General features: G+C 42.2%; 1 protein-coding gene across 2 annotated transcripts in view; it reads right to left on the bottom strand.

Annotated features, from left to right (window-relative positions):
- The window catches only part of LOC141112134 (acyl-CoA (8-3)-desaturase-like), a 40,074-nt gene extending 23,486 nt beyond the window's left edge, over positions 1-16,588 (bottom strand). The window contains exons 1-3 of one of the 2 annotated variants that reach the window (XM_073604617.1): positions 16,082-16,588; positions 3,293-3,403; positions 2,995-3,192 (exon numbers count right to left, since the gene is read on the bottom strand). In XM_073604617.1, coding sequence (XP_073460718.1) covers positions 2,995-3,192; positions 3,293-3,403; positions 16,082-16,255 — 483 coding nt within the window. In that variant the 5' untranslated portion in view covers positions 16,256-16,588. The remainder of the gene's footprint in view (positions 1-2,994; positions 3,193-3,292; positions 3,404-16,081) is intronic. The other variant, XM_073604616.1, reaches the window with a different exon arrangement.
- Positions 16,589-17,676: the final 1,088 nt, after the last annotated feature.

The following is a 17,676-nucleotide window of genomic DNA, read 5'->3' as shown; positions in this document are numbered from 1 at the left end:
GCCCAGAGCACCAGCGAGGTACCCAAGAAGAGGAGGATCAGGGCTGCTCTGTGCAAAACCACTACACAGAGCAGGTAAGTATAACATGTTTGTTATTTTTTTTAAATAAAAAAGTTTCCTTTATAATCACTTTAAGATAACAAACATAGTATACCTACCTGCTCTGTGCAGTGGTATTGCACACAGTGGCCCCAATTCTCCTCTTCTGAGGTCCCCTGTCAGCGCTCCGGGCTCCTCCTCTTTTCGGTGTGCCACCAGAGGAAGCTGCTTCCTCTGGTGGCACACCTGCGGGCTTGATCTCGAACTGTGCTGCTTGCATCAATAGACACAGACAGCGAGGCTTGACCCGCCCCTCACTCCCTCAACACAGGATTTGACTGACAGCAGTGGAAGCCATTGGCAAAGCCTGTGAGAGCAGTGAGAAGAGGAAAGAGCTGCTACAGACAGGCGCAGAGCTGGATTGAAATTGTGCTCAGGTATGAGGGGGGGTGGGGGTGGTCGAGGGGGCGATACACATGCTGAAACATTTTTTAACTAAATGCAGGGAATGCATTAAGGTAAACATTTTTAAGGCTTACAACCACTTTAAAGACAGATGAGCAGATGGAGACACTAGTTTTTGTAACCTGGGGGGCTCAAAAAGATTCCTTTAATTTTCAGGGACTTCCTCTCACTTCCTAATTTGGCTATGGGAAAGGAAGTGAAGGGAAATCTCCCCACCCTAATGGGACACAGATGGCAAAAAAAAACCTCACGGGGGTTATAATCCTCCCTTACTCTATTCAAAATGAATGAAAAAAGCTTTGCCTATACTTCTACTTTAAATTTACCACTGAAGGTGTATTTTGTTAGTCCTGTTTGATAAGTGCAAAAAGATCTGTTGGTCCTGCCAGAAATCTTGTAAGCTGATTACTTCCTTTACTTTCGGCCTGCATTGACTGTTATCAGTTTGCACTGTGCCGTAGTAGTTCAGTGGAGTTATGGACCACCCCATGTTTAGGAGAAGAGCAAAGGAGGAAATGTTATATAGTCCTGTCCTAGATTGACAACGCTGCTCCTTTATACATACAATATAGTGCAGGGATCCTCAAACTACGGCCCTCCAGCTGTTGCGGAACTACACATCCCATGAGGCATTGTAAAACTCTGACATTCACAGACATGACTAGGCATGATGGGAATTGTAGTTCCTGAACAACTGGAGGGCCGTAGTTTGAAGACCCTTGATATAGTGAGAAAGCATTGTCACCCTAGGTCAGGAAGTGTTGATGGCAGGATCACCAGGTGAATCATACACTTTAAAGAATAATTTCTGGTATGGATATTTTGTACATATTTACAGCTTGGACCAATATAACTATGTACACTATATTACCAAAAGTATTGGGCCTGCCTTTACACGCACATGAACTTTAATGGCATCCCAGTCTTAGTACGTAGGGTTCAATAATGAGTTGGCCCACCTTTGCAGCTATAACAGCTTCAACTGTTCTGGGAAGGCTGTCCACAAGGTTTAGGAGTGTGTCTTTGGGAATGTTTGACCATTCTTCCAGAAGCACATTTGTGAGGTCAGGCACTGATGTTGGATGGAAAGGCCTGGCTCACAGTCTCTGCTCTAATACATCCCAAAGGTGTTCTATCGGGTTGAGGTCAGGACTTTGTGCAGGCCAGTCAAGTTCCTCCACCCCAAACTCGCTTATCCATGTCTTTATGGACCTTGCTTTGTACACTGGTGCGCAGTCATGTTGGAACAAGAAGGGGCCATCCCCAAACTGTTCCCACAAAGTTGGGAGCATGAATGTCTCCAAAATGTCTTGGTATGCTGACGCCTTAAGAGTTCCAATCCCTAGAGGTAAGGGGCCAGGCCCAACCCCTGAAAAACCACCCCACACCATGATACCCTCTCCACCAAATGATTTGGACCAGTGCACAAAGCAAGGTCCATAAAGACATGAATGAGCAAGTTTGGGGTGGAGGAACTTGACTGGCCTGCACAGAGTCCTGACCTCAACCTGCTAGAACACCTTTGGGATGAATTAGAGCGGAGACTGCGAGCCAGGCCTTCTCATCCAACATCAGTGCCTGACCTCACAAATGCAATTCTAGAAGAATGGTCAAACATTCCCATAGACACACTCCTAAACCTTGTGGACAGCCTTCCCAGAGGAGTTGAAGCTGTTATAGCTGTAAAGGGTGGGCCAACTTAATATTGAACCCTATGGACTAGGACTGGGATGCCATTAAAGTTCACATGTGTGTAAAGGCAGGCGTCCCAATATTTTTGGTAATACAGTGTATATACCATACCTGGCCGATGCCCCGGAAGCTGGATATCACTGTAGTAGACATTGCTACTCCAGTTATTTCCACTTGCTTTAGGTCCCGTGTTGAGTGACCTGCAGCATTCTCAACATAGGAGGTTGATCACTCGGCACATGCACCATTAAGAAAATTTTTCTTAATATATGAATTAATTCAAAGCGCTCTCTGATGTACAAGGCGGAGAGGCGGGTAGGTGACATCATGCTCTTCACCTCGTCCAATCAGAATATGCTTTGCATTCATTCAAAAAATGCAAAGCATACTCCGAATGGCGTCTTTGTGAGCAAATGCCCTCCTGTGTTCAAAATGCAGCAGAGCAGCCACTTGGTGTGAGACAAGGAGGCAAGTGGAGATCACTGGGGTAGTGCTCTCTACTACAGTGATTTCCAGCTTCCATTAGGATCTCACAGGTATAGTATATAAATAGTTACATTAGTACAAGCTCGATCAATGTAACTATGTATATAATATCCATAAATGGAATTCTACTTTAGGTTTTAGATTTAGTTGCCATTTCTGCAAACAACCAGGGTGATTTTCTGTTGCAAAGAAGCTATAACATTTGCTCAGCACCTGATCATTTACATGACAAGAACACGCATGTGGGATCTTCTGAGATCAGAGCTGCTTTCCAAAGTCTGCAATAACTCCATACCACTGAATGATCAATACCTGAACAGTGCCTAGGATCAGAGATGTGATCAGGAATGGGATGAGTGAAGGACCAAAATAATACAGATTCAGCCAGCCTAGTACATCCAGCAGCAGAATGTGCAGAAGAACACCAAAGAAAAATAATTTATTGGGATTAAGAAGATCCATCTGTTCCACGGTGGAGCGCAGTGTGCGGAAATCCTCCACCATAGCCGCCTGTGGGAGAAAAAAAATCAAACATCAGCAATGCTAAAGGGGGGGGGAACAAATTACAGGGCAGAGAAATTTTATGCCAGGGAACATGTGGACTCCTTACATTCTTGCTGGGCTCCACACAAGGCTGTCCAGGCGCCAGCTCCCCAATCAGCAGGCATTTCATATGCTTCTGTACTAACTCCTTATCAATGTGGAATGCAGTGAACGGGTCCTGAGGAGTAAGAGAGAGAAAGGGATACAAATAGTTATCATTTTTCTAAATCATCTGATAAAGTTTATATATATATGTTTATATATATATATATATATATATATATAAAATGTGTGTGTATGTATATATACTGTGTGTGTGTGTGTGTATATATATATATATATATATATATATATATATATATATGTGTGTGTGTGTGTGTGTATATATATATATATATATATATATATGTGGTAAGGTTTAATTTATACTAAACTAATGATACTTTGCTCTATCTCAACTCTTGTGAATAAATCTTAGGTGCAGTCAATAAGTTGCTGCAGGCATCTACATGCATTCCTGCAAACACTAATAGATTCATATAATAAAGGATGCCACGCTACTTATTAACACCTATCTATACACTGTATGTGCATTAAATCTCGATTTACCCCAATATATATGGCAATAAATAAATCCTAATTAGGAAAGAATATCTCCGCGCTACCAGGACAACAATAAACAACGGGACACCAGCTGCAGCAGACACCGAACTGGTCAAACCGCACCAACAATAAGTAAATAAAAATAAATATATGGTGTGGTGCTCTAGTGAAAAAATTAGTACCATAAATAAAGTGCTAAATTAGTTAAAGTGCTATATAAAATGATATCCCATGTGCAAAATTGCATAGAAACGCATAAAATTGCAAAATAATTACATAACATTCAAGTTGCAAAAATACGCATATAAAGTGACATTGCATGTTCAAAATTGCATAGAAACGCATTAAAATTGCTACATAATCGCATAACCTTCAAATTGCATAGAATAAAAAGGTGCTAATGCTGACAAAATATGAGGTAGAGTCCAACAGTGCACAGAAAAAGTTAAAAAATAAAATGAAAATAAGATGCGGTCAAGTACTGTGCTCCAGTGTTTATACACTGAAGAGGATTCACATCACCTATGCACTGAAAGACTGTATTTTCACTGACTGTCACTTGGAGCACAGTACTTCGTCGCATCTTATTTTCATTTTATTTTTTTATTTTTTCTATTTATGTGCACTGTTGGACTCTACCTCATATTTTGTCAGCATTAGCACCTTTTTATTTTATGCAGGTTGAAGGTTATGCGATTCTATGCAATTTTGCACATGCGATGTCAGTTTATATGCGTTTTTTTGCAACTTGAAGGTTATGTTGTTATTTAGCAATTTTATGCGTTTCTTTGCACATACGTTGTCATTATACCCTGTTTCCCCGAAAATAAGACCTAGCATGATTGTCGGTGATGGCTGCAATATAAGCCCTACCCCCCAAATAAGCCCTACCCTGTTTCCCCGAAAATAAGCCCTACCCTGAAAATAAGACCTACAAGGACTTTAACTAGGGCTTATTTGGGGGGTAGGGCTTATAGTGCAGCCATCACCGACAATCACGCTAGGTCTTATTTTCAGGGAAACAGGGTATATGCGTTTTACAATTATTGTCCTCTCCTCGGATGTGGACCTAACAAATTACTTAGGTCAAACAGCGCATTACCCTTTAAGGTCTAGTGACTCCACTTCTCCTTTGTCGCTACTTCCTCTATGGGGGCAATAGATAGGATGGCTCAAAAGAAGAAAGATGACCTCATCATGTTTCAGAGTATAGAAAATAAGTTGGATTTGGGCTTTAAGCACTCTGGACGCTTATTGTCAGAGATGCTGATATTTTAGATACAGCTCTAAGATGCGTACCCACATCCATTAAGGACCTGTCTGCCCAATGCACAGGTTGTCAGACCAGTGACCTGAGAAGGCTTTATGACTCTTTGACATAATCCCAGTTACAGGATATTAATCCTCTAACCAGTCTCCAGCTATATTAAAGTGACTGTAAACCTTTATTTTATTTATTTTTTTATTAAAATAAAAAAAGAGGCTTATACGTACCTGTTCTGTGCAGTGGTATTGCCCAGAGCGGCTTTGAACATTCTCTTCGGGGTCCCCCACCAGCTCCTCCTCTTCTGTGTATGCCCCTATAGCAAGCTGCATGCTATGGGGGCACACATGGGAGTGAGCTCCTGAGTGGGGCTGTGCGAGTCCATAGACATGCACAGCACAGCTCTGCCCCACACCTTGCTTTGTTTCTTCACAGGATTTTACTTACAGCAGCAGGAGCTAATAATGGCTCTCACTTCTCTGAGCAAAGCAGGTGAAAGCAGAGAGAGAGAAGAGCAGCTGGGCACAACATTGGATCGATGGAGTAGTCAAGTAAGTGTCAGAAAGAGGGGTGGGGGGAACTAGCATTGGAAGGTTTTTTTTACCTTAATGCAGAGAATGCATTTAGAACCACTTTAAAAAGCCATTAAGCCCTAATGAAGGGGGGATTCTAAAGCCTGTTTTGGACAATGCTTGTAACCCATCATTTCTGGACAGTAATAATAGTGTAGTGCTTCTCTTCTTACTACTCCTAAAGAGAGTGCTCTAAGGGCCCAACCACAGAACCATACATAAAAGAACTACCAAAAAATATCCCACACCCAATTGGGCTGTCCAATCCAGCGCACCAGGACCCATCTAAGTAATCTTCAGACTGAGCAGCCTAGTGCTCCTGTGAGCATCATTGCTAGACATTCTTTTATTCCCATTTTTGGGCAATTTAAATAACTTTCAGAAACTTAAAAAAATTATAACCACCGTACAAACCAAACATCATAATCTTACGCTGACACCAAAACAAAAGGCTTCAAAAAAGTTAGGTACAGTACCAGCTGGTTACTGTGCCCAATCCTGTTTTACATTACATGTACAAATGATACTTTAGAACCCTATCTCTTGTATCATGTCTGCAGTCTCTGACCATCCCTTGTATAATGTCTGCAGTTTCTGATCATCTCTTGTATCATGTCTGCAGTCTGTGATCATCTCTTGTATTATGTCTGCAGTCTCTAACCATCTCTTGTATCATGCCTGCAGTCTCTAACCATCTCTTGTATCATGTCTGCAGTCCCTGACCATCTCTTGTATCATGTCTGCAGTCTGTGATCATCTCTTGTATTATGTCTGCAGTCTCTAACCATCTCTTGTATCATGTCTGCAGTCCCTGACCATCTCTTGTATCATGTCTGCAGTCTGTGATCATCTTTTGTATTATGTCTGCAGTCTCTAACCATCTCTTGTATCATGTCTGCAGTCCCTGACCATCTCTTGTATCATGTCTGCAGTCTCTAACCATCTCTTGTATCATGTCTGCAGTCTGTGACCATCTCCTGTATCATGTCTGCAGTCCCTGACCATCTCTTGTATCATGTCTGCAGTCTCTGACCATCTCTTCTATCATGTCTGCAGTCTCTGACCATCCCTTGTATCATGTCTGCAGTCTATGACTATCTCTTGTATTATGTCTGCAGTCTCTGACCATTTCTTGTATAATGCCTGCAGTCTCTGATCATTTCTTGTATCATGTCTGCAGTCTGTGACCATCTCCTGTATCATGTCTGTAGTCTCTGATCATCTCTTGTATCATGTCTGCAGTCTGTGATCATCTCTTATATTATATATGCAGTCTCTAACCATCTCTTGTATCATGTCTGCAGTCTCTAACCATCTCTTGTATCATGTCTGCAGTCCCTGACCATCTCTTGTATCATGTCTGCAGTCCCTGACCATCTCTTGTATCATGTCTGCAGTCTGTGATCATCTCTTGTATTATGTCTGCAGTCTCTAACCATCTCTTGTATCATGTCTGCAGTCCCTGACCATCTATTGTATCATGTCTGCAGTCTGTGATCATCTTTTGTATTATGTCTGCAGTCTCTAACCATCTCTTGTATCATGTCTGCAGTCCCTGACCATCTCTTGTATCATGTCTGCAGTCTCTAACCATCTCTTGTATCATGTCTGCAGTCTGTGACCATCTCCTGTATCATGTCTGCAGTCCCTGACCATCCCTTGTATCATGTCTGCAGTCTGTGATCATCTCTTGTATTATGTCTGCAGTCTCTAACCATCTCTTGTAACATGTCTGCAGTCCCTGACCATCTCTTGTATCATGTCTGCAGTCTGTGATCATCTCTTGAATCAGGTCTGCAGTCCCTGACCATCTCTTGTATCATGTCTGCAGTCTGTGATCATCTCTTGTAATATGTCTGCAGTCTCTAACCATCTCTTGTATCATGTCTGCAGTCTCTAACCATCTCTTGTATCATGTCTGCAGCCCCTGACCATCTCTTGTATCATGTCTGCAGTCTGTGATCATCTCTTGTATTATGTCTGCAGTTTCTTAACATTTCTTGTATCATGTCTGCAGTCTCTTATCATCTCTTGAATCATGTCCACAGTCTCTGACCATCTTGTGTATCATGTCTGCAGTCTGTGATCATCTCTTGTATTATGTCTGCAGTCTCTAACCAACTCTTGTATCATGTCTGCAGTCCCTGACCATCTCTTGTATCATGTCTGCAGTCTCTGACCATCTCTTGTATCATGTCTGCAGTCTGTGACCATCTCCTGTATCATGTCTGCAGTCCGTGACCATCTCTTGTATCATGTCTGCAATCTCTGACCATCTCTTCTATCATGTCTGCAGTCTCTGACCATCCCTTGTATTATGTCCACAGTCTCTGACCATAACTTGTATCATGTCTGCAGTCCCTGACCATCTCTTCTATCATGTCCGCAGTCTCTGACCATCCCTTGTATTATGTCCACAGTCTCTAACCATCTCTTGTATCATGTCTGCAGTCTCTTATCATCTCTTGAATCATGTCCACAGTCTCTGACCATCTCGTGTATCATGTCTGCAGTCTCTGACCATCTCTTCTATCATGTCTGTAGTCTCTGACCATCCCTTGTATTATGTCCACAGTCTCTGACCATCACTTGTATCATGTCTGCAGTCCCTGACCATCTCTTGTATCATGTCTGCAGTCTTTGACCATCTCTTCTATCATGTCTGCAGTCTCTGACTATCCCTTGTATTATGTCCGCAGTCTCTGACTATCCCTTGTATAATGTCCACAGTCTCTGACCATCTCTTGTATCATGTCTGCAGTCTGTGATCATCTCTTGTATTATGTCTGCAGTCTCTAACCATCTCTTGTATCATGTCTGCAGTCCCTGACCATCTCTTGTATCATGTCTCCAGTCTCTTATCATCTCTTGAATCATGTCCACAGTCTCTGACCATCTCTTGTATCATGTCTGCAGTCTCTGACCATCTCTTCTATCATGTCTGCAGTCTCTGACCATCCCTTGTATTATGTCCACAGTCTCTGACCATCTCTTGTATCATGTCTGCAGTCTCTGAACATCTTGTGTTATGTCCATAGTCCCTGACCATCTGCTGTATCATATCCACAGTGTTTGACTATATCCTGTTGTTTGTTTTTAGCCTCTGACACTGAATATTCACTCATGTTATGTGCGGCCCTTTGGAGATGTTGAAGGCTGCACTTGAGCCCCCCCAACCCCCATATAGAGAAAGTTTACCACCACTGCTTTAGCATGTGGACAGCACAGTGGCTCAGTGGTTAGCACTTCTGCCTTGCAGCACTGGGATCCTTGGTTTGAATTCCAGTCATTATACTATCTGCATGGAGTTTGTATGTTCTCTATGTGCTTGTGTGGGTTTCCTCTGGGTGCTCAGGTTTCCTCCAACATTCCAAGACATGCTGGTGGGTTAGATAGCTCCTGTCTAAATTGGCCCTAATATGTGCATGTGAGTTAGGAACCTTAGATTGTAAGCTCCTTGAAGGCAGGGATTGATGTGAACGTACAACATGTAATGCTTTGCGTAAATTGATGGTGCTATATAAATCACCTGTAATACCTAAATATCTAATATTGATAGGGGAACTCTGAACAGTTACAAGGAAAACAATGCTGGGCGATCATTTCTGTGCTAGTCTGATAACCATACAAGAAACTGGAAATGATTTCGGATCTCTTTCTGGGTAATATGTATGATCTCACATACTTTTTTAGGTACTGCTACTTCTCGTAGAATATTTACGATATACTAGTACATCTAAATTACACAGCTGAGCTCAGATATACAGATGCACAGCTTAGCTTTGCCTTGTTTTTGGTATGGTAAGGGTTAACCAGATCTGGATGCTGCAAGCTTAGTAGGAAAACACACGCTCCACCTCTGGGGGATAAAGAGGAGGAGAGGTTAGTGGTGGGGAAGTGGGCTGAGCAGACGGTGGAACCACAAGGCTGCACCAATCCAGTCAATGGATACATGTTGTCAGAGCACAGAAAAGCCAACACCTGACACTGAATAGAATCTAACATCCATGCTTTACTGGCACCGCGCTTACGTGGACGGGGACACAGTGACTCGCTCTCCACGTTTTCCCGCTCAAGAGTTTACAGAAAAATATATTTAACACACCACATATCATTATATATCCAGAAGACACAATAAGAAGTAATAATAAAGTTATTACTATATAGAAATGTACATTATGTGTCACTAGTGTGTAAAGACACCCCACAATTATACTAAATATAAAGAAATAGCTACATACCCATCATGCTCTCACTTCCTGTTGCATTGTGATAATTGATGTAGCTTTTTATTATCTTGCGTTGTTGTCTTTTATTCTATATATGGTTACTTTATTTCGTATCATTTATTTTATGTAGTTTTTTTTTATACAGAAGTTACATTTGTATCATATTGTTATTTTGTAATATGTATTTTATGTCATTTTTCGTATGATGTCATTTATTTTATATTGTTACATTATTGTGTATTATGTCATTTATATCATTTGTATTTATTTGTATTATATTGTTATTTTGTAATATGTATTTTATGTCATTTTTCGTATGATGTCATTTATTTTATATTGTTACATTTTTGTGTATTATGTCACTTATATCATTTGTATTTATTTGTATTATATTGTTATTTTGTAATATGTATTTTATGTCATTTTCCGTATGATGTCATTTATTTTATATTGTTACATTATTATTTATTATGTCATTTATATAATTTTCATGTAGTTACATTTGTATTATATTGTTATTTTGTATTATGTATTTTTATTTATGTAGTTTTTTGTATTATGTAATTTACTTGATATAGTTACATTCTTGTGTATTATGTAGTTTACATGTAGTTACATTTGTATTATGTCATTATTTTGTATCATTGTCTTTTTCTATTATATGTTATTTTATATTATGTAGTTTATTTTATATAGTTCCTTTTTTATGGTTAAGTTTTTACTTGTTTCTTGTCTTCTTTATAAGGGTTGCATTTTTCGTATGATGTAATTTATTTTATATTGTTACATCATTGTGCATTATGTCATTTATCTAATTTTTATGTACTTACATTTGTATTATATTGTTATTTTGTAATATGTATTTTATGTAATTTTTTGCATGATATCATTTATTCTATATTGTTACATTATTGTGTATTATGTCATTTATATAATTTTTATTTAGTTACATTTGCATTATATTGTATTATGTATTTTTATTTATGTCGTTTTTTGTATTACTGTATGTTTTTTACTTGATATTCCGGTAGTTACATTATTGTGTATTATGTAGTTTACATGAAGTTACATTTGTATTATGTAATTATTTTGTATCATTATGTCTTTTTGTATTATATGTTATTTTATATTATGTAGTTTATTTTATATAGTTCTTTTTTATGGTTACGTTTTTACTTGTTTCTTGTCCTCTTTATCAGGGTTGTACCGTTACCGGTATCAGTACCGATACTGAGCATTTGCACGAGTACTTGTGGACATGCTCCGATACCTAAACCGATACCTTTGCGGTGTGATTTGAGCCCATACAAAATTAATTTGCTCAAATCGCACTGAAAAAGAACTGCATGCCATTGAATAGGAGTGTGGTGTGATTCCCGTCTGAATCGCATGCGTGTTTCCCCCCTCCGCTCCTGCTTGAACCCAGGCTTATCACAGTGACTTCAGTCTGGATTCACACAAGACCGGCAGGGGAAATCGCATGTGATTCATGCTCAAGTACTCGCCGATACCGAGTACGATACCTTTGCGGTGCGCTTTGAGCCTATACGAAATGAATGGGCTCAAATCGCACTACAAAGAAACACATGCGATTTGAACAGGAATGCGGTGCGATTCCTATCCGAATCACATGCGGTTTCCCCCACTTGTCTTGTGTCAATTCAGGTTGAAGTCACTGTGACCAGCCTGGGTTCACATAGTAGCGGTGGGGGAAACTGAACGTGATTCGGACAGGAATCACACCGCATTCCTGTTCAAATCGCATGTGTTTCTTTGTAGTGCAATTTGAGCCCATTCATCTTGTATAGGCTCAAATTGCACCCCAAAGGTATCGGTGTTCGGTATCGGCGAGTATTTGAGCATGAGTATTGGTACTCGTACTTGCTGCTAAAAAACGCTAGCGATGCAACCCTATCTATCATCATATACAGGTGTATATTTTTATATATACAGAGCAGGCTGATTTCTCCTTTTTTTTCTTAAAAGAGACTGAAAGTAACATCAGCCAACTGATTCAGTGAAAGGAAGTGTAATGTGTCCAAGAAAAATCTTCCCCCAAGATCATAACTTTATCCCAAACTCTGCTATTATAATAAGCTCCTGAATGATCGCTCAGATTTCTGAATGCTATCAGTGGTCACGTCATATTAAAGTCAGCCTGTTGGCATAAAACTATGGAACCCTCCTGAAAGTATCTCACCAAAAATGACATTTTTGTTGCAGGGGATGCCTGAAATCTGACTTGTATCTTAGGCAGACTTCTGGGAAAATTGATGAGCCAATCACGTAAGCAGGGAATGATGTTTCTGGGGAGTGGTCAGTATAAACTCTGTGTACAGAACAACCCCATGTAGCCATATTGCAATGTATTCTCAGAAAATTACATCAGCTGCAGATTGAAAGGGAAAGGTCATTCTTAACATCATTCAACTACAATATGATTTGTGTCGCAATTATATGTGCTATATTATTTTTTCTTTATTTGCTATTTTTTTCCCCACAAAAGTGGAGTTACCCTTTAAGGCTTTAGAACCACTTTAAATGGAAGTGCTGTATACAGGTATATTTCTAGCACTCCCATTGAGATCTATGGGCAGAAGACATGTGATTCTGTCCCAAAGATGAATGACTTTACCCTAATGGGGGGCGGGGGGGGATGGGCCATTTACCCTAATGGGCCCGTGTCTGTGCGTCTCTCTCCCCCCAGCCTCCAGTGGCTCTGTCCCCCCAGCCTCCAGGGGCTCTGTCCCTTCAGCCTCCAGTGGCTCTGTAACCTCAGCCTCCAGTGGCTCTCTCCCCCCAGCCTCCAGTGGCTCTGTAACCTCAGCCTCCAGTGGCTCTCTCCCCCCAGCCTCCAGTGGCTCTGTCCCCTCAGCCTCCAGTGGCTCTGTCCCCCCAGCCTCCAGGGGCTCTGTTCCCCCAGCCTCCAGTCGGCTCTGTCCCCTCAGCCTCCAGTGGCTCTCTCCCCCCAGCCTCCAGTGGCTCTCTCCCCCCAGCCTCCAGTGGCTCTGTCCCCTCAGCCTCCAGTGGCTCTGTCCCCCCAGCCTCCAGGGGCTCTGTCCCCCCAGCCTCCAGTCGGCTCTGTCCCCTCAGCCTCCAGTGGCTCTCCCCCCCCCCAGCCTCCAGGGGCTCTGTCCCCGCAGCCTCCAGTGACTCTGTCCCCCCATCCTCCAGTGGCTCTGTCCCCCCATCCTCCAGTGGCTCTGTCCCCCCATCCTCCAGTGGCTCTCTCCCCCCCCTGCTTCCAGGGGCTCTGTCCCCCCAGCCTCCAGGGGCTCTGTCCCCCCAGCCTCCAGTGGCTCTGTCCCCCCAGCCTCCAGCAGATCGAGCCATCCACTGTCAGACACCGAAAAGCCGCTTTACTGGTCCAGGGATTTGAAATTCACGCGGCTTTCTCTCCTCCTCTTGCAGTGCTGACAGTACAGACTACAGGGATTCTAATGGGTCAACACCGTCACATGGAGAGCGCTGACCAATCAGAAACCATCTAGCCCGGCAATCTGGTACAGCGGGACCGGCCGGGGGGTTCATCCAGTGGATGGCTCCAACCACTGAAGGCTGGGGGGAAAGAGCTGCTGGAGATGCGGGGAACCAAACCATGGGAGAGGCAAGGGGAGCCCAAGCCGCAGATGTCCATAGGGGGATCGGGAGCCGGAGATGGGGGAACCCGTCCTGCAGGGAGGTTTCCCACACCGCTCTAAATCACTATGACAAGCCTGGACTCACACAGGAGTGGCGTGGGAAGTCACATGCGATTCAGACAAGAATCGCACCACATTCCTGTTCAAATCGTTGCAATTCTTTGCAGTGCGATCTGTGCCCATTCATTTTGTATGGACCGCAAAGTATCGGTTTCAGGTATCGGGAGCATTTTCATGAGTAGGAGTCGGTATCAGCACCGATATCGGTATATGTATCATTCATCTCTACTGCGAAGTATGGGATGATTGGGACTTACATTTGCTGTCCTTTAAAATGTTTTTAAACAGAATATCTGCAATAAGAACTGAATGTTCTCCCTTGGATGAGAATCTGCACCAAACAAGACATGCGGAGGATGAGATCTGGGGGTACGGGGGACCTCAGACGGTGCGGATCTCATCACCCCGATCGATTTATAGTCATTAGATTCTCTCCAGCAGTTTTCATTATATAAAGTAGCAGATGGATTTGCTGTCTTTGAGATATAAAAATAATAAAGCAATCTGATTGTTAGATCTACCATCATCTCTATAAGGACCCGTGCAACTGGATAGAAATCGATCGGATCGTATACGTCTGTCCTCATATTACAGAGACTGTACAGGGATTGTACAATCAGATTGCAGTGTGTGTGACCACCTTAAGGTGACAATACACCATACAACCTGATTGTAAAATCTCCTTCCGATCTACCATTAACTGTTTTGTACGAGAGCCTGCCTGTTTCAATACAAATTGGATGGATTGTTTAGGTGTGCCCTCGTTTTGGTAAATCTAAAGGAGATTGTACAGGGATTGTACAATCATATGGTAGTGTGTATGTCCACACACTGTACAACCTGATTGTACAATCTCCTTTAGATCCACTAACAATTATGCAATACAAAAGCCTGCCTGACTGGATACAAGTTGACTACATATATAAGGTCCTACTACTACTACTACATACTACATAAATCTGGAGGATCCAAGGTTGGTTGTAACATGTATGGTGAGCCTTAAACTGGCCATATATTATACAATCTCTGTACAATCTCCCTGGGTTTACCAAAAGGAGGACACACCTACACAATCCATTCAAATCTGAATTAAATCAGGCCGGGACTTCTACTACAAGTGCATGGCAGAGCTAAAGGAGATGATACAATCAGATTGTATAATGTATGGTCCCCTTTAGACAGCGGTCCCCATTGGAAGATTTCCTCTTACCTTGTGTTCTGAATTTTAGAGTCCCTCTCACTTTTATTTTTGGTGACAAGGGTCACCAGTACAGATAGAGGGCGACTCTCCCCAATGGGGACACAGACAGCAATAAACACCAGGCAGAGGGTCTAACCCCCCCCCCCCCCCCCCCCGCTCTATCCAATACTAAAGAAAGTTTTACCCAGAGATAAAAGTAACTAGTAGAGCTGGAATAGAATAGAACAGAACAGACTACAATAGCATGAAATAGAACACAGACTAGAATAGAACAGATTAGAACCAACTAGAATAGAACAGACTAGAATAGAATAGAACAGACTAAAATTGAATGGAATAGAACGCAGATTAGAATAGAATAGAACGGGATAGAATAGAACAGACTGGACTAGATTAACATAGAATATAATAGAACAGAACAGACTAGAACAGAATAGTACAAAATAGAACAGACTAGAATAGAACACAGGGTAGAACAGAATAGAACATACTAGAATAGAATAGAACACAGACTAGAACAGAATAGAACACAGACAAGAATAGAATAGAACATACTAGAAAATAATAGAACACAGACTAGAACAGATTAGAACACAGACTAGAATAGCACAGACTAGAATAGAATAGAACACAGGCTTGAACAGAATAGTCTAGCATAGACTAGAATAGAACACAGACTAGAATAGAACAGAATAGAACCGACTAGAATAGAACAGACTATAATTTAATGGAATAGAACACAGATTAGAATAGAACAGAATAAAATAGAATAGAACAGACTGGACTAGATTAGAATAGAATATAATAGAACAGACTAGAACAGAATAGTACAAAATAGAACAGACTAGAATAGAACACAGGGTAGAACAGAATAGAATAGTACAGACTAGAATAGAACACAGACTAGAATAGAACACAGACTAGAACAGAATACAATACAATAACACAGACTAGAATAGAATAAAATAGCACAGACTAGAACAGAATAGACTAGCACAGACTAGAATAGAACACAGAATAGAATAGAACACAGACAAGAACAGAATAAAATAGCACAGACTAGAACAGAATAGACTAGCACAGACTAGAATAGAACACAGAATAGAATAGAATAAAACTAGAATAGACTAAGACTAGAATAGAAAAGACTAGAATAGAATATTATAGAAATAATAAATGAATTCATAAAATAAAATGAATAAACATGTGTTCCCCCCGTAGGTGAAATGGGCCCCCCGGGTTGTGGGTCCCGGGTAGCCCCCCATTATTATTATAGCCCCCCTCACCGTGGCGTCCTGTCCGGCGTAGTGGCTGATGACCCTCGGCCCCCCGGGGTGCCTCTGGCAGAATGTGGTGATGTCATAGACCTTGCGGTTGATGACGAGCCATCGCTCCTCACGGGTGCACCGTCTCTGGACCTCCTCCCAGGTGTAGGGGGTGAGTTCTGGGCTGGATCCCATGGCTGGACCCTCCTATGTACCTCTTATCACTTTATATCCCCAACACACAGTCACTGCACACCGCCCATACATAGAGCTGACTATACAATGGGGGAGACCATACACATCACATGACCTACACCTGTCCCCACATCCCCATCATATAACCCCGCCCTCTCCTCTCTTATACAAGGCCCGGATCTCCGCACTGCTCTCAGTATGGGCGCTTCTCTATCTCTCTCTATCCCCTCCCTCCGCCCGGCAACCCGGTTCTGAGCTTCAGCACCAAAAACCTCCTGGACCGCGGCCTCAAGACACGCCCCCGCAAACACCTCCCCCGTCCTCACTGGCCACCGCATTGGCCTATCAAAATATCCAGCCGTCTAAGCACCTACCCCCTAGCGCTGGTTGGTTAAACTCAGTAACGCTAGAACCAATCTGCAGGGGGCTGTTCTTAGAAGCATCAGCTCACCCCCGCTCAGCCCCGTTATCTAGAGGAATCAATGTAGAGAAGCTTTATTTAAACGGGCAATGGCTGTGATTATTGATGCGGCGTGTGCTGTGAAGTAGTGCCGCCAGGTGGCAGCAGAGATAGCGGTGTGTGTGATGAGTCCTGTGATGTCTGGAGTCTGTTCTAATCACACACACACAGTGCGATCTGATTGTACGATCTGTAGACAAGATCGAGACAGACAGTTCATCCTATTTGTATTCAGTTAGGTAGGCTCTTGTACTACATATTGGCAGATCTCACCACACAAGATACAATCTGTCCAATCGGAGGCTCGGTTCGTCCATTTATTATGGTTTCCTATGGACACGTCACATCGATGATTTGTTCAGCCACTGCGTTTTTAGGCCTGATTCACACCCTGGTATTGTTAGTGCTTTTTGCATTTTTCAGATTTGCACTACAGAATTTGTTCCATAGGAAACCACGTTATATGGACTGTAGTGCAAATCTGCAAAATGGAAAAAGCACTAAAAATCCAAATTTTACTAAAAAAAAAAAAAAAAAAAGACCAATTTTAAAAAAAAAAAAAAATAAGTTTTTCTTAGATTCTGTCAGTAAATTTTGTAGATAAGTAATTTTCTCCTTCGATGAGGAGGACTTGATAGGCTGCACTAATGGGCACTGATAGGCAGCACTGATGAGTGGCATTGATGGGCAGCACTGATAGGCGGCACTGACAGCCAGCACCGACTGGCATCACTAATGGCCACTAATTGGTGGCACTGGTGGGCTCTGATTGGTGGCACTGGTGGGCTCTGATTGGTGGCACTGGTGGAGCTTTATTGTAGTCAGTGCCTTGATTACATGTCTCGATGTCCCCTGCAAGGAGATGCCTCTGATCGGCTCTCCTCTCCCCACACTCTGTCAGTGTGAGGCGATGAGAGATGATTACCGGCGTTTCCGTGTTTACATGTGATTGGACACAGCC

This window comes from Aquarana catesbeiana, linkage group LG11 (assembly GCF_042186555.1).
Source record: "Aquarana catesbeiana isolate 2022-GZ linkage group LG11, ASM4218655v1, whole genome shotgun sequence".
Classification (NCBI taxonomy): domain Eukaryota; kingdom Metazoa; phylum Chordata; class Amphibia; order Anura; family Ranidae; genus Aquarana; species Aquarana catesbeiana.
This window is presented reverse-complemented; position numbering and strand designations above follow the sequence as displayed.